The 18,609-nt window shown below is 42.5% G+C and overlaps 1 protein-coding gene across 3 annotated transcripts in view; it reads right to left on the bottom strand.

The window, feature by feature from the left end:
• Positions 1 to 18,609, bottom strand: part of ncanb (neurocan b) — a 492,017-nt gene that overhangs the window by 45,835 nt on the left and 427,573 nt on the right. For all 3 annotated transcript variants that reach the window (XM_061977842.1, XM_061977841.2, XM_061977843.2), the window contains exon 12: positions 1,425 to 1,583. In XM_061977842.1, coding sequence (XP_061833826.1) covers positions 1,425 to 1,583 — 159 coding nt within the window. The remainder of the gene's footprint in view (positions 1 to 1,424; positions 1,584 to 18,609) is intronic.

Here is an 18,609-nt window from a genome sequence, read left to right as displayed (position 1 = left end):
CCGGGAGGTTTTCGGGAGAGGCGCTGAATTTTGGGAGTCTCCCGGAAAATCCGGGAGGGTTGGCAAGTATGTGTTAGATCCACTATGGACTGGACTCTCACAATGTTATGCTAGATCCACTCGACATCCATTGCACCGGTCGCCCAGGGGGGGGTCCCCACATCTGCGGTCCCCTCCAAGGTTTCTCATTGTCATCCCATTGGGTTGAGTTTTTTCTTGCCCTGATGTGGGATCTGAGCCGAGGATGTCGTTGTGGCTAGCGCAGCCCTTTGAGACACTCGTGATTTAGGGCTATATAAGTAAACATTGATTGATTGATTGATTCGAGCGGTTCTTTTTTGCCTGTGAGACATGTACACAGTTTGGTTCAGTCCTCACAGCCAGCACACTGAAATATAGCTGGGGTTGGTCAAATCGATGGTTGAGTTTTCTAGTGGGCTGAGGATGGATTATGTGAAGTGGGGTCTGGTTGACGGGTCCAAAAATAGAGGCTGCTGATGGGTGCAGCCCCGAGCTTTTCATATCATGATCAAAATTCCAAATTTAGATATGTTCGGTACCAAGTGACAACATAGTGTTTGGGTGGACTGTAAATTTGGTGGGATGCAGGATTTCCCAAAAGAGAGCTCTCTATGCTTCGAGGATTATAAAGTTGAAGCTGCAAAGAGTTGCTGTAGAAAGGGCGACAGGATGGAGTATGCTGCACCACCCTGGAGCAGCATACTCTGCAGCGATGTAGACCAGAGCGAGGGCTCCGGTGCAAACAGTCGATGTTTGTGGGGCTCAATTTGTCCACCTCCCAGTGGTGTGCCCTGGAAACTGATTTATCAGGTGAACGATAAAAACAAGAGACAGGAGCAGCAGCAGCAGCAGCAATAACAGCTGCAGATTAAAAGCTTTCACTTTAAAAGGCTCAAGAGCCATATAATCGTTATGATTAATATTGAGTGTTGTGTGATGATTTGATGAAATTTTTTTGCCATAAATCGAGCTTTTGGTTATTACACCATCCTACGAGAACACTTTGATGAAACAAGTAGTGATCTGAAAAGCTTTCTCTGTGACCTTTAATTTGAGGTATGACTCTACTATACTGGTGAAAAATAAATTCTGAACTTTGACCTCAAGTGATTTCCTTATGGTCAAAGTTAGTTGCTACATAGAAAAATAGTCTACATAATATATGTCCACTAGCTTGGAAAACAATCAGATAAAAGCAAACGCCTCCAAAAAAAACAGTGCAGTGTTGCCGTGCCAACTGGCCAAATTAGATTCCGCTCACTCCTCCCCTGCTCCTGATGATTCCAATCATCAGCATTTGGAGGGCATCGCCAACTTGAAAGCGCTGCAGCTTGCAGGATATGCAAAAGACCCTGAAACTCATCAGCCTATATTTAATTTAAACCCTCCCCTGTCACGCTCACCTCTGATGAAGTTCTGCTCAGCCGGGCTGTGGATGCTCGCCAGGTGGCCGCTGTGCTCCCTGCAGTCTTTCTCCGCGTCCTCCCAGGTGTGTCGACGGCTGAAGTACCTGTAGCAGTGGCCATGGAACTTTCTCCATGCATGATCGCAGCCCTCTGTGTCTGTGGAAAGTACAAAAGGGAAGGAAAAGCCATTATATATGTGATCGTCCAAAATAGAATATATTACTCCTGGACCACTTTACACAAAATGGTTAACAAACATTTGGCAAAACATGCACTGCTAATGTGCCTGTGCAATTATTTGGGATTACATGGGATTGACATGACATTTCTCAGGTTGAACCCACTGTACCGTATTTTACGCACTATAAGGCGCACCTAAAACCCTCCAATTTTGTTAAAAGCTGACAGTGCGCCTTATAATCCGGTGCGCCTTATATATGGACCAATATTGAGCCACAACAAACCTAAACTTCATTTTCATAAAGATTAGGTCTCGCAACTACGGTAAGCAGCCGCCGACTTCATTTTCCCCCGTAGAAGAAGAAGTTCTTCTTCTACGGTAAGCAGCCGCCCCCTCTGCACTATTTCGAGTGTTACTATATTGTGATTGCACTAACGTTAGATTTACCGTAACACGAGTAAATCAGCTGTTTATTCATTTTGGGAGTGAACAGAGTTGTCAGAACGCTGGTTTGTAATCTATTAATAAAGTTTGACTGACATATCTGACTGTTTTGTTGACATTCCCTTTAGCGCAGCTCCATCTAATGGATGCATAGGTGCGCCTTATCATCCGGTGCGCCTTATATATATATGAACAAAGTTCTGAAATATGCCATTCATTGAAGGTGCGCCTTATAATCCGGTGCGTCTTATAGTGCGGAAAATACAATTTAAAGAGGAACTGCACTTTTTTTTTTTTTACTTTGCCCATACTTGCCAACCTTGAGACCTCTGATTTCGGGAGGTGGAATGTGGGGGGTGGGGGGCGTGGTCGGGGGTGGGGTGGGGGGCATGGTTGGGGGCGTGGTTAAGATATATATATATATAAGAAATACTTGACTTTCAGTGAATTCTAGCTATATATATATATATATATATATATATATATATATATCATTGCATATATATACATTTATTTATTTATTATATATATATATATATATATATATATATATATATATATATATATATATATATATATATATATATATATAATAAAAGAAATACTTGAATTTCAGTGTTCATTTATGTGGGGGGTGGGGGGCGTGGGGCGGGGGGCGTGGTTAAGATATATATATATATATATATATATATATATATATATATATAAGAAATACTTGACTTTCAGTGAAATCTAGCTATATATATATATATATATATATATATATATATATATATATATATATTATTACATATATATACACATTTATTTATTTATTTTATATATATATATATTTATATATATATAATAAAATAAATACTTGAATTTCAGTGTTCATTTATTTACACATATACACACACATAACACTCATCTACTCATTGTTGAGTTAAGGGTTGAATTGTCCATCCTTGTTCTATTCTCTGTCACTATTTCAGAACACACACATTATACAAATATACATTATAAAATCAATAAGAAAACGGGAGCTCTAATTTGGGAGTCTGAATTAGGATCAGAAGTTCCTATATAAACATTGCGCACTCACGTAGCCTTTTTGTATTGATTACTGCAGCTGTGCACTGGATTCATTCACAAATACAAACTACAACTCACAAACACTTTAGAGTTAGGCTCCATCATCAGAATGTGTACTTAAACTTATAAAGATTACATGGATATTATTCAGTGAGTTGATTCACCAAAACTAACCTGTTATACAGGAGGAAAGAGCACACAGGACGTTTCAATTGTTCACAGACTGGTCGCTCTCATCAGAATGACAAGACACTTCTGGTCTGCAGGTGATAGCATTCAATTGGGAAGAAACGCCCTAATGCCCCCTACTGACCAATGTGAATACTGATAAATGTGTAATGACAGCTCCAAAAACGAATTGAAACCACAAAATAAAATAAATAAATCAACAGAAAAATGTGACACATTATGGGTGGGTCACATATGCATGTACAGTAGATGGCAGTATTGTCCTGTTTAAAAGTGTCACAACATTGCTGTTTACGGCAGACGAACTGCTTTACGGTAGACAAAAACTTGACTGCTGTTGTTGTGTGTTGTTAACGCGCTGGGAGGACGTTAATGAAACTGCCTAACAATAAACCCACATAAGAAACCAAGAACTCGCCCTCGATCATTAGCTGTTTATATTGTGGGAAAGCGGACGCGTGAACAGGCTGTCAACACGTCACTCAGGGCCGCATGGAGCTGGAGGCCACGCCCCCTCCGCCTGAATTTCGGGAGATTTTCGGGAGAAAATTTGTCCCGGGAGGTTTTCGGGAGAGCCGCTGAATTTCGGGAGTCTCCCGGAAAATCCGGGAGGGTTGGCAAGTATGACTTTGCCTATCTGTAAAATTTGAGAAAGATGAGAAACCCACACATGATTGTTTCCATCCCTCCATCCATCCATCCATCTTCTTCCCCTTATCTGAGGTCGGGTCACATGGGCAGCAGCCTAAGCAGGGAATCCCAGACTTCACTCTCCCCAGCCACTCTGTCCAGCTCTTCCCGGGGGATCCCGAGGCGTTCCCAGGCCAGCCGGGAGACAGTCTTCCTAACGTGTCCTGGGTCTTCCCCGTGGCCTCCTACCGGTCGGACGTGCCCTAAACACCTCCCTAGATGCCCGAACCACCTCATCTGGCTCCTCTCGATGTAGAGGAGCAGCGGCTTTACTGTGAGCTCCTGATGGCAGAGCTTCTGGCCCTATTCCGGACCTGGGGTGATAGAGCCTTCTCCATCGCTGCTTCCACCCTCTGGAACTCTCTTCCCAAACCCATCCGTGACTGCCCAGACCTTCCCACCTTCAAAAGCCTTCTCAAAACACACCTATTCAGATCTGCTTTTAACCAGTGATTAGTGTTCTGTGTCTTGTATTGCCCCCTCCTCCCAAGTCAAGAGTCTGGGTGTCATCCTCGACAGCACACTTTCCTTTCAAGCCCACATAAACAGCATTACACGGTCTGCTTACTTTCATCTACGGAACATTAATCGTCTTCGCCCATCCCTTACCCCACATACTGCTGCCATAGTAGTCCATAGCCTGGTCTCCTCTCGCCTGGACTACTGCAACTCTCTCCTGTTTGGTCTCCCTCACAAGTCACTTCACAAACTTCAGCTTCTCCAGAACTCTGCAGCCCGGATAATCACCAGAACTCCTTCAATCCAGCACATCACCCCTGTTCTGCAGCAACTCCACTGGCTACCCATCAAACATCGTATCTACTTTCAAATAATTCTCCTCACTTTCAAAGCCATCCATAACCTCTCTCCATCTTATCTCACTGACCTGATCCATGTCGCCACGCCCTCACGTTCCCTAAGATCCTCTTCATCCATCCATCTCACTGTCCCTTTATTTAAACTGCCCGAGCTTTCAGCCGCTCTGCCCCACATCTTTGCCACCAGACCTTCGTAACTTAGACTCAATATCCCTCTTCAAATCAAGACTCAAAACACACCTATTCCTGACTGCTTATTCATTGTAATCATGTTATCTTTTCTATCATTGTTGTTATTATTGTTGTTTTTATCCAATTAGATTTTATTGTTTTGATTTTGTACGGTGTCCTTGAGTGCCCAGAAAGGCGCCTTATAAGTAAAATGTATTATTATTATTATTATTATGTATTTTAAAATGTACTGTTTTTATATATCCTGTATTTTATATTATTACTTTGAACGGTTTTATATTTTATTTTTTTTATCCTGTAAAGCGTCTTTGAGTACTCTGAAAAGCGCTATACCAAATACAATTTATTATTATTATTATTATTATTATTATTATTATTATTATTATTATCTCTAAGGGAGAGCCCCACCACCCGGCGGAGGAAACTCATTTCGGCGTGACAAATGTTTTTGTTTGATTCTAAGAGGTCAACATAAAGCAAAGACAAAGACCATAATTAACATGCAGCCATTTGATCCAGTGTCATATCATAAAAGAATATCGATTAGAGCTGCCTCAGAAAGTGTCAGCTCCTTTTGTCGTCTAGCGCAGAAGTAACCTGCCGTGAGACAGCCAAGTCCAGTGAAAGCTCTGTTCATCTATTCAAATGACAACGCTCTTTAGAAATCGCTGACAAGTGTTTAGAACGAGCTCTGTAATTAAGACTTGTCACAGTGCTGTCAGCCTACAAACAACCTTAACCCTGCTCAGTAGCTCTGTGAGACAAAATGTGTACATTTAATTGGGGCCTGTTCTAGGCAGGCATATACACTATATTGCCAAAAGTATTTGGCCACTTGCCTTGACTCCCATATGAACTTGAAGTGCCATCCCATTCCTAACCCATACGGTTCAATATGATGTCGGTCCACCTTTTGCAGCTATTCCAGCTTCAACTCTTCTGGGAAGGCTGTCCACAAGGTTGCGGAGTGTGTTTATAGGAATTTTCCACCATTCTTCCAAAAGCGCATTCTGATGTTGGTCGAGAAGGCCTGGCTCTCAATCTCCGTTCTAATTAATCCCAAAGGTGTTCTATCGGGTTCAGGTCAAGAATCTGTGCAGGCCAGTCAAGTTCATCCACACCAGGCTCTGTCATCCATGTCTTTATGGACCTTGCTTTGTGCACAGTCATGTTGGAAGAGGAAGGGGCCCGCTCCAAACTGTTCCTCACAAGGTTGGGAGCATGGAATTGTCCAAAATGTTTTGGTATCCTGGAGTATTCAAAATTCCTTTCACTGGAACTAAGGGGTCTAGCCTAACTCCTGAAAAACAACCCCATACCATAATTCCTCCTCCACCAAATTTCACACTCTGCACAATGCAGTCCGAAATGTAGCGTTCTCCTGACAACCTCCAAATTTGCCAGATTGCCAGATGGAAAAGCATGATTCATCACTCCAGAGAACGCGTCTCCACTGTTCTAGAGTCCAGTGGTGACGTGCTTTACACCACTGCATCCGACACTTTGCTTTGGACTTGGTGATGTACGCCTTGGATGCAGCTGCTCGGCCATGGAAACCCATTCCATGAAGTTCTCTGCGTACTGTACGTGGGCTAATTGAAAGGTCACATAAAGTTTGGAGCTCTGTAGCAACTGACTGTGCAGGAAGTCTTTGCACTATGCGCTTCAGCATCCGCTGACCCCTCTCTGTCAGTTTACGTGGCCTACCACTTGGTGGCTGAGTTGCTGTTGTTCCCAAACTCTTCACTTTTCTTATAATAAAGTTGAATTTGGAGTATTTAGGAGCGAGAACATTTCACGACTGGATTTGTTGCACAGGTGGCATCCTATGACAGTTCCACGCTGGAAATCACTAAGAGCGGCCCATTCTTTCACAAATGTTTGTAGAAACAGTCTCCATGCCTAAGTGCTTGATTTTATACACCTGTGGCCGGGCCAAGTGATTAGAACACCTGATTCTGATCATTTGGATGGGTGGCCAAATACCTTCGGCAATATAGTGTATGAGGGAGCAGGCATAAATGTGTTCCATCATGCTCTGTGCTAATACAGCAGTATCATTGCTTTCTTCACCTAATTTGGCTGTTAGCTACAGTATGGGCCTGATTTGACTAAGATTCAAATACCTCGCGCTAAACAGCGTGAGCAATTGGTGAAATAGCGTGCACTATTAGTGGGCGTGTTGCGTGTGATTTACTGATTGACGCCGTGTGCAATTGTAAAATTGTGCAGATTGCCTTATTTAAATGAGGATTTTGCGTGTGCTATACGGGCCATCACCGCATTTACCAAAAATGATTCCCGGGCGCGGCCAAAGCTGCTGCTCACTGCTCCCCTCACCTCCCAGGGGGTGATCAAGGGTGATGGGTCAAATGCAGAGAATAATTTCGCCACACCTAGTGTGTGTGTGACAATCATTGGTACTTTAACTTTTTTACTGCACATTTGTTTTATCATTGTCAGGAAGTGCTAGTGACAAACCCCACGTTGCATAGATGGCAGGCTTGTTGCAGGAAAACATGATTTTAATGTAAAAATGCAGGAAAACTGGAGACAGGAACCAGCAAACAGGATACAAGATACGAGGAACCAGGAGACAGCAAACCGCAAACAGCTAACAATCCTCAAGCACTGACTGGAGGGCCAGGCAGGTATAACTAGTCGCCTGATTGGCAATTGCCACCAGGTGTGCCAGGCTGCCAATCAGGGACAGGTGAGGGAAACAAGCGCTCAGGGAGACGTGCAGGAAATGGAACCAAAATAAGAGCGCTGACAGGAAATAAAACATAAACACAGAGAAAAATCCGAACATAACCAAACTGTCAGTGACAAACCTGACAATCACGCTCCTATCTGTGGCATTTTGCAATGTTTTTAAACATGCAGGAGACATTTACAACTTTTTATGGGCATTTTAGAAGCAGCATCGATAGTTACCTTGCCACTAATAAACTCATGTACAAATTCCAATCCGGCTTCAGAACTAACCACTCCACTGACACATGCCTTCTCTATCTGACCGAACACATCAAACAAGTCACAGGTGGAGAAAATCCTCAGTGCTGAACTCTGTAGAACTTGTACCTGGCTCGCTGACAACAAGCTATCCATACACTTGGGTAAAACGGAATCCATCCTGTTTGGGTCCCACATCAACCTTAAGAAAGTCAATGACTTCACTATAAAAGTGGGTGACATTGTTATCACCAGGAAATATGAGGTCACCTACCTAGGTTCCATTCTAGAGGCTAATCTTTCCTGTGATAAAATGGCAACCAAGGTAATCAAAAAGGTCAACCAACGAACGAGATTTCTCTATAGAATCTCCTCTCTGGTCAACAAAAGCACCATGAGGATTCTAGCGGGAACTCTCGTTCAACCCTTTTCCGATTACGCATGCACCTCCTGGTACCCTATCACCTCCAAAACCCTCAAATCTAGACTCCAAACATCCCAGTAAGCTAGTCAGGTTACTTTTAGACCTCCACCCCAGATCACACCTCACTCCTACCCACTTCTCCAAAGTGGGCTGGCTCAGGGTGGAGGACAGAGTAAAACAACTTGCACTGATCCTAGCAGCGCCAGAACATAGTTCTCTGTTTACATTGTCTCCGTCGCCTTAGAAGTGAGCTGTGCGCCTCACTTCTCTGGATCTCCCCCTGGACACTGACTGCCTTCCTCGATCGAGAATGGAACCTTAAGTAGGACTTCACGCACCTCCTGGTACCCTAGCACCTCCAAAACCCTCAAATCTACTGGTTACATGTCCCTTGGCAAGTTTCACTGCAATAAGGCGCTTTTGGTAGCCGTCCACATGTATCAAATATTAACATTGCTGTATGTATACTTTTGACCCAGCAGATTTGGTCACATTTTCAGTAGACCCATAATAAATTCATAAAAGAACCAAACTTCATGAATGTTTTTTGTGACCAACAAGTATGTGCTCCAATCACTCTATCACAAAGAAAATAAGAGTTGTAGATATTATTGGAAACTCAAGACAGCCATGACATTATGTTCTTTACAAGTGTATGTAAACTTTTGACCACGACTGTATACATATATATTTTATGGGTATATTAAAAGGTACTTTCTCCACTTCAAACATTTTGATTTGATGGGGCAAGACATTAATCTGATGGGGTGTTCCACCCTCTTTCCCCTACGTAGAGCCCGCCCCACGTTTGATGTAGTTTGAACTCAGTCTGTCCTGTTTTTGCACTCCCTTGAGCTCGCAGAAGGCTTCCACTTTTGCACCCACAAATGTGAAGAAACGTCAGTAAATAGGGAAATTAAAAAAAAATCAGGCCGCACAGGGCCCTGCTCATTATGCAAAATATGCAGTTTGGTTTAACGACAGAGAAGACTATTACCGTATTTTTCGGAGTATAAGTCGCACCGGAGTATAAGTCGCACCTGCCGAAAATGCATAATAAAGAAGGAAAAAAACATACAGTATATAAGTCGCACTGGAGTATAAGTCGCATTTTTTTGGGGAAATGTATTTGATAAAACCCAACACCAAGAATAGACATTTGAAAGGCAATTTAAAATAAATAAAGAATAGTGAACAACAGGCTGAATAAGTGTACGTTATATGAGGCATAAATAACCAACTGAGAACGTGCCTGGTATGTTAACGTAACATATTATGGTAAGAGTCATTCAAATAACTATAACATATAGAACATGCTATACGTTTAACAATCTGTCACTCCTAATCGCTATATCCCATGAAATCTTATACGTCTAGTCTCTTACGTGAATGAGCTAAATAACATTATTTGATATTTTACGGTAATGTGTTAATCATTTCACACATAAGTCGCTCCTGAGTATAAGTCGCACCCCCAGCCAAACTATGAAAAAAACTGCGACTTATAGTCAGAAAAATACTGTACATTCCTTTTAAGGTTCATGCTGCATTGACTACTTTTTATATTTAAAAAAACACGTTTAATTTTGTTTAATGAGTAATTAGACCCTTCCAGATACTAGCGGTACAGAAGCATACCAAACTCCCACGCAGTACAGAATAAAAGGGAACTTCAGGAAGTGTTTATTGCGTTGTTTTCGGTTATAGAACAAATATAAGTGTCGAGAACCCGCATGACTGCGGTGGTTGTGACCCCAAGATGCAGGGAACAGGAGATCGATGCGCAGGTAAAAGGATTTTAATATACCTAAACAAAGGAGAAGCAGCCATGCATCCAAAGATACTCAAACATAATCAATCCTCGAGCACTGAGGAACAGGTGAGGCAGGCATAAATAGCAGCCTGATTGGCAACTGCAACCAGGTGTGCCGGGCTGCCAATCAGGGACAGGTGAGGTAAACGAGCGCTCAGGGAGACATGCAGGAAATGCAACAAAAATAAGAGCGCTGACAGGAAATAAACATCAAACAAGGAAACACAACCAGAAATTAAGTGACGGATCATCACAATCGTCAGCACCTCCAAGTCCGAGTCCATGGTTCTCGCCCGGAAAAGGGTGGAGTGCCATCTCCGGGTTGGGGAGGAGATCTTGCCCCAAGTGGATGAGTTCAAGTACCTCGGAGTCTTGTTCACGAGTGAGGGAAGAGTGAATCGTGAGATCGACAGGTGGATCGGTGCGGCGTCTTCAGTAATGCGGACGCTGTATCGATCCGTTGTGGTGAAGAAGGAGCTGAGCCGGAAGGCAAAGCACTCAATTTACCGGTCGATCTACGTTCCCATCCTCACCTATGGTCATGAGCTGTGGGTTATGACCAAAAGGACAAGATCACGGGTACAAGCGGCCAAAATGAGTTTCCTCCGCCGGGTGGCGGGGCTCTCCCTTAGAGATAGGGTGAGAAGCTCTGTCATCCGGGAGGAGCTCAAAGTAAAGCCGCTGCTCCTCCACATCGAGAGGAGCCAGATGAGGTGGCTTGGGCATCTGGTCAGGATGCCACCCGAACACCTCCCTATGGAGGTGTTTCGGGCACGTCCCACCGGAGGTAGGAGGCCACGGGGAAGACCCAGGACACGCTGGGAAGACTATCTCCCCCAGCTGGCCTGGGAACGCCTCTGGATCCCCTGGGAGGAGCTGGATGAAGTGGCTGGGGAGAGGGAAGTCTGGGCTTCCCTGCTTAACCTGCTGCCCCAACCTCGGATAAGCGGAAGAAGATGGATGGATGGATGGATGGATCATCACAATAAGTTGTCACAGAAGGCAAAATGTTCTTCATGGGAGCAGAGATCCTGACATCCAGGGCACCTCTACAAACCCGGGAAATACGCATTTCCACCCCGGTGAAAGGTGAGGTTTGGAAGTGTGCAGAGCACCTCCACAAGTCATAGTTTTTGACTATAGCGTGAGTCACTAACTATGTTTCTATCCACTAAATTAGTCTGATTTCTCAAATATTTTTGTACTTTCACACCCTGTTAAGTGTCCATGCACACTCTCTAATGCGACTACTGGTCATACGCTGTGTGTCTCCTGTACACTCGGGGGTGCTTATTTCCTTTTAGCGTGGAAAAATTAGTTGCTTTTCTGGTTGACCGAAGACGTCACACCAAAACAATTTATCTTTGCGGCTCCTTACAAGTCAACAGCCCAGTTTCGATGGTACCTGATGTTCGCTGTAATATTGGCACATATTACAAATAGTTTGTCTCGAATGTCTATGCCAGGGGTCGGCAACCCAACATGTTGAAAAAGCCATATTGGACCAAAAATGCAAAAACTAATCTGTCTGGAGCCGCCAAAAGTTAAAAGCCTTATGTAAGTGTTATAATGAAGGTTAACACATTAAGTTAGTGTCTTAGAGGGTGAGATAACTCCTGGAAATTACTCGCTTTTTTATTCTGGCAATTTAGCTGCCAGTTTTTCTACCGTGTAAACAAATGTACCGTCTTTCCATTTAGAGTAATACACCGTTAAAAATAACAACCGTAGATTTTACAGTCTAAAACTGGCAGCTCAGTCAACGGAATTTTAGTGCAAAAAACAGTAGTCGTTTTTTTCCAATTGTGTGGAGTTTGCATGTTCTCCCAGTGACTGCGTGGGTTCCCTCCGGGTACTCCGGCTTCCTCCCATCTCCAAAGACATGCACCTGGGGATAGGTTGATTGGCAACACTAAATTGGCCCTAGTGTGTGTATGTGAGTGTGAATGTTGTCTGTCTATCTGTGTTGGACCTGTGATGAGGTGGCGACTTGTCCAGGGTGTACCCCGACTTCTGCCCGAATGCAGCTGAGATAGGCTCCAGCACGCTCCGCGACCCCGAAAGTAACAAGGGGTAGAAAATGGATGGATGGATGGATGCTGTAAAGAACAACGTAATATGTATTGTCATTTGTATTAATTTGATGGGTAGTAAACCAGGGGGTACGCCTTTTAGGGGCCTTTTTTAGCTTTAGCGGTGCTATACTATCAATGGTGTCGTGCAGGGCGTTCTTATAGTTCTTAGTGAGGTTATCGATAGAGCCCACATCATTTGGGAATGGCGCCATTACAGAAGGCAGTAGGCCAGCAAGAGTCATAGTTGTGACAGCATTAATGTTACGGCATCGGTTATAATTAGCTTGTTGACAATGAGTCAGAACTTCGAATTTTATAAGGTAATGATCGGACATTACTTTAGTGTACGGGAGTATCATAACTTTGGAGGTGGTGACACCCCGGACAAGCACTAGGTCTATCGTATTACTGTTGCGATGTGTGGATTCACTTATTATTTGTGTAAGACCACAGCTATCAATTATAGTCTGGAGCGCCACGCACGGAAGGTCTGATAGGGTATTCATATGGTATATTAAAATCCCCCATTATAATTATATTGTCGGCGTGCGTCACTAGATCAGCAACAAACTCTGGAAAATCACTGATAAAGTCAGAATAGGGCTGTGGTGAGGTATATTCTGTCCAGGCAAAAAGTTATTTATTTTAGTAATATTTTTTTGGAGTGGAGGATGCCATATTAGCCATTTGAGTTTATTTTCCTTTCCTGCACAATTCAAAACAAAACAAAACAAAACCGCTTGTTTTGGCCTTGATTAATCTCATGAACAGCATTAATGTTTGCAGTTATTTTATTACTCTATTACTATATAGCATGACACTGAGACAAGAAAGTCTCAGAGTTGCTGGATGCGGGTCCTAAGCAAAGACTGGTGAGAGAGAGTTGTTTTGAAGGAATTTTCGGATGGAGAATGGTAAGAAAACTTTCGAATGTCTCGAAGTTCATTCAATAAGCTCTGTGAATTGACGGAAGGAGTTTTAAGTATGAAGGAAAACACTATTGGTGCCCCGATACCTCTTCAAATGACGGTTGCTATTGTCCTGTAAAGAGGTTTGTGTACGCTGTTTTATGTGCCTTGTTTTTTACCGTACCTGCTTCATTCTCTTCCATGATCTCAATCACTGTTCTGGATTCCGAATGAAGCTGACAGTCTCCATTTCTTTAGCTACAGTGGTAAATTATACCGTGTACCATTTTCTTATATGATTGTGAGCTAGCATGTGTTTGTATTTGGTCACAGAATCCTTTAGAGGATTATTCTACTAAGGACAGATGCCCTTAGATAGCTTCAAAAGCTCACATGTCCATCACAAGCTCTCTAGAGAGTGGTGGCTCTTGCCCCTATGACAATTGGAATCCTAAATGGCCACCTACTCAGTGACCCAGTGGTCATACCAAAAACTATAACAATTGGACCTCCCTGCTTGGCACAGCATCAACGGTTGGAATCGGGGGTTAAATCACCAAAAATGATTCCCGGGCGCGGCCACCGCTGCTGCCCACTGCTCCCCTCATCTCTCAGGGGGTGAAAAAGGGGATGGGTCAAATGCAGAGGACAATGTGTGTATGACAATCATTGGTACTTTAACTTTTTAACTTTAACTAATAGAATGCAGGTTTGGATTTTAGGAGTGATAATAAAAACATTAGCAACATCCATACTTGCCAACACTCCCGATTTTCCCGGGAGACTCCCGAATTTCAGTGCCCCTCCCGAAAATCTCCCGGGGCAACAATTCTCCCGAATTTCTCCCGATTTCCACCCGGACAGTAATATTGGGGGCGTACCTTAAAGGCACTGCCTTTAGCGTCCTCTACAACCTGTCGTCACGTCCGTTTTTCCTGCATACTAACAGCGTGCCGGCCCAGTCGCATATTATATGCGGCTCTTATCACACACATAAGTGAATGCAAGCATACTTGATCAACAGGCATACAGGTCACACTGAGGGTGGCCGTATAAACAACTTTAACACTGTTGCAAATATGCGCCACACTGTGAACCCACACCAAACACATTTCGGGAAAACATCCGCACTGTAACACAACATAAACACAACAGAACAAATACCCAGAATCCCTTGCAGCACTAACTCTTCCGGGATGCTACAATATAGACCTCCCGCTACCACCAAACCCCGCCCCCATCTCCCGAAGGTTGGCAAGTATGGCAACATATGGTAGGAAGCCCCCAAAGGTAGGAGTAGAGGATAGGGGTCAGAGGTCACCCAACTCAAACTGTTCAAAGGAATAATGTCAGGGAAAGATTGACTGGCCGGCTCCAAGGCTAGAGTTACAAAGAGTGGGGTTCTTCGGGTAAGGGGTATTACTTACATTTCCGAGGAATTAGTTCTGAAGAACGGAAGACAAGACCCGACAAGTAAACATTTTTATAAACACATGCAGTACATAAGAGAATGACCGAATGCAAACTCAACCCAGCGATGTAGCGAGAGGACAGAAGAGGAAACAGGAATTTGAGATGAAAGATGGAGCAGCATGTTTCCTTCCCCTTCAGATCTCCGGCTTAGTCTCTGCTGATTTGGTCTCTCTCTCGCTGACAGAGCCGGGGCTCAAAGCTCGACATCACATCAACCTCTTCAAATATTTAGACATTATTCATTTTGTCTTCCTTTTTATTTTTTTCCCCCCCGCCGCCACCCCCATCCCCTTTCGGGCTCTCTGTCATGCTGCGAGGAGAAGAGAGCTGCGTTCTAGCGATTAATATTCCCAAAGAATTTAGAGAACGGCATTTAAAGGAAGAAAAGACCTGGCGCTTGCCGCTGACTGATGGGCTGGTTTATCCGCATGAGGCAGTTCCACTTTTTTAAGTAGAGGAAGCAGCGTGTCTGTGTGCGTTATGCGTCCTTCAGCATCTTCGCAACAAGCCGCCCGGCGTCTGCTGGGTGCAAGACGAAGAGCGAGGGGAACGGGGGGGTGAGCTTGCGAACGGTTGGAGACAAAAGGTGGGAATGTGAGAGTGGAATAATTAACACAGCCTTGATTAATGAATTGCCATAAGAGTGTAATTCTCACAATTACAAGTGATGGATGTGACAGTAAAACAGCCATAGGGCGGAACGTGAACTGAGCAACGTGGACCGGATAGACAAGGCCTTGGTGAGGATGAGGGCAGCGTGGGATTTTACTTGAATACGGGATTTAAAGTTAAAGTTAAAGTTTAGAGATGTCCGATAATGGCTTTTTTGCCGATATTCCGATATTGTCCAACTCTTAATTACCGATTCCGAATACACTCACTGTACAAACACATATACACACACTGTACATTAAGGCTGAAACGACGCGTCGACGTAGTCGATGTCATCGGTTACGTAAATACGCCGACGTCATTTTTGTGCGTCGACGCGTCGCATATCTACGTCACACTACCGTCATGGTGGAGCGCAAAGCAGACGATGCGAGCGGTGCGAGCGAGGGAAAAAAAGCACGCCAAAAGTCGTCAAAAGTGTGTGAGTATTTCAATAAACGGCCTAATAATGTTGTAGCGGCGAACAGCTGTCTCGTCAGCTGATGCGCGAGCTCGCAACCGTGGCTGTTTAGCAACCAGCCAAACCCCACTTAATAAAATTATATTTTATCTTAGAGCACATCCGCATCCCTATTCACCTAGGCAACCCCAGGAAATGTATATAATTCGGCATTATTTCGGCCAGTCGGCTTATATGATCAGAGCCGATCAGTTTACGTTCACGCGCAGGTATAACGCGGCGCGCTCCCGTCTCATCTGCTGGTGCGCGAGCCCGGTAATTAGACAGCTTTGTCAAATCAAGGAGTACAAAAGACGCCAGCGCAGAGTGGAAAAAGGTTTAGTTCATTACAGATAACCAAGAGTTGTGCCAAAAGTGTACCAAAACTAAAAGCTGAACGGACAGCCGGTAAGATCGCACTTTACTTCTCTTTGTGGGTGTGGCGCACCTGTTGCGCTGGTGAGATTGGGGGGGGGGGGGGAGTTGTGTGCATGTAGCGTGCTTAGTCTGGAGGCTAAGTACACACGGTGTTTTGTGTAACTGTTGTTTAGTAAGGAAGTGTTGATATTCTTTGCTTAGTTTGATAAATGTTGGAGCAGTTTGCTTCATCAGGAGGGTGAAGTCGCTCAACTTCAAGTGTTGGATTTAAGTGTGTTGGATCACTGGCTGCTGGTGAGGGCATAGAAAAAGGGGCATTTTTCTACCAGTAGACAGCGTTTAAGATTGAGTGTTTCACTGCTAAATTAATAATATATTTATATTGAATATGGATTTTAAATATGTATCTAAATAGGTGGTTAATTGGTTAGGTATTTATGTATTTGCATATTGGGTTTTCTGCTGCATTTATCTACTGTGTTTCTGGGTTTAAATGTATTTTATATGTATCTTGGTGCATTTATGTTGAGACAATTTATTTAAAATCTGTTTTAACTTAAAGGGAAAAGATGTGTCCATTTTCTTGCACTTGTTTAATGGTTAAGAGTTTGATAGCCTAATTAATAATTGTAAATTATGGGATTGATAATTGATTGATTTTTTACAGCATGTTAATCTTGTGGTGTTTTGTCCTTAAAGGTTTTTCACCTACTAAAGAAGCTAAAGGTTACTAAAGGCTACTAAAGACAGCTAATGACAGCTAAAGAAACTAAAGTCTACTAAAGTCTACTAACACTGCTAAAAAGACTAAAGGAGAAAAAATAAGCTGTTTCTTCGTTGGAAAAACTGTTGCAAACTAAAGGAAAATAAAAGGAAAAAGTAACTACGGTCTGGTCTTTTGAGTGAAATCCAGAAGCCACATTCAGCACTGGTACATCCCTTCAAGTGTGGGATAAGCACAGCGAAAAAAGCAAAACACTTGACAGTTGTTGTATGCACACTGTGTTGAGCGGAAATGGCCTATCATAGCAGCACAACGGCTATGAACGAACATTTGAAAAGAAAACACCCGACAGCGTTCTTGCCATCACCATCAACTAGTCAATCGTCCGCGTGAGTATACGTTGTCATCATTACACAAAAACATGAATGTGTCATTTGTATCTGCGTTGTAAATTCATAAACTAAAACACCGTTTCGCGTGCCTGTTCAGTGTTTACAAAGACGCTAACACTAACGTTAATTAGTTGTGCAAATACCTTTTACAACATTAACAGTTACATATACTATGTACAAACGAACAATTAACTTTCACTTTAATCATACTATCATTGTTGTGTTATTAAGCAAAATAAGCAATACTTTTACTTTTGTTGAAATGTTTACACTTACACTGTTACAGAATATTTCGTTTTGCACTTTTTTGTATTGGATGTTTATCTTTATTTTTGCACATTTTAAAGCAAAATAAGCAATACTTTTGAAATGCTTATACTATTGCAGAATATTAAGATGTGCACTGGATGTTTACTTTTATATTTGTACATTAAAAAGCAAATAAGCTACTTTTAATTTTGTTAAATGTTAAAAGTTTTAAATGTTTACATTGTTACAGAATATTTTGTCATGTTGTTGTCAATGTTGACTGAGTGGCCATACTTACATTCACATCGACGTCCCACTGGGGTGAGTTTTTCCTTGCCCTTATGTGGGCTATACCGAGGATGTCGTTGTGGCTTGTGCAGCCCTTTGAGACACTTGTGATTTAGGGCTATATAAATAAACATTGATTGATTGATTGATTGATTGACTTCTTTTTTTTGTAAATATATGTCATGCCTTTTGAAAAAACTGGCCTACATTTATTTTTTCATCTTCATTTTAAATAAAAAAATAATCGATAAAAGGAAAAATAATCTATAGATTAATCGAAAAAATAATCTATAGATTAACCGATTAATCGAAAAAAATAATCTATAGATTACCGTAATCGATAGAAAAATAATCGTTAGCTGCAGCCTTACTGTACATATACATTCACTGTACAAACATACATATACACATACATGTACATATACATTCACTGTACAAACATACATATATACACACACGTACATATACATTCACTGTACAAACATACATATACACATACATATACATTCACTGTACAAACACATATACACATTCTGTACATATACAAGTACATATACACACATACACTCATGCACATAATCACGTTTCATCAAACATATATTAACATTGTTGCCCTAGGGCAGGGGTCGGCAACCCAGAATGTTGAAAGAGCCTTATTGGACCAAAAATACAAAAACAAATCTGTCTGGAGCCGCAAAAAATTAAAAGCCATATTACATACAGATAATGTGTCATGAGATATAATTTGAATTAATATGACTTAAAGGAAACTAAATGACCTCAAATATAGCTACACGAGGCATA

Source organism: Nerophis lumbriciformis, linkage group LG18 (assembly GCF_033978685.3).
Source record: "Nerophis lumbriciformis linkage group LG18, RoL_Nlum_v2.1, whole genome shotgun sequence".
NCBI lineage: Eukaryota > Metazoa > Chordata > Actinopteri > Syngnathiformes > Syngnathidae > Nerophis > Nerophis lumbriciformis.
The sequence above is the reverse complement of the archived record's forward strand: the minus strand, read 5'-3'. Positions and strand labels throughout refer to the sequence as shown.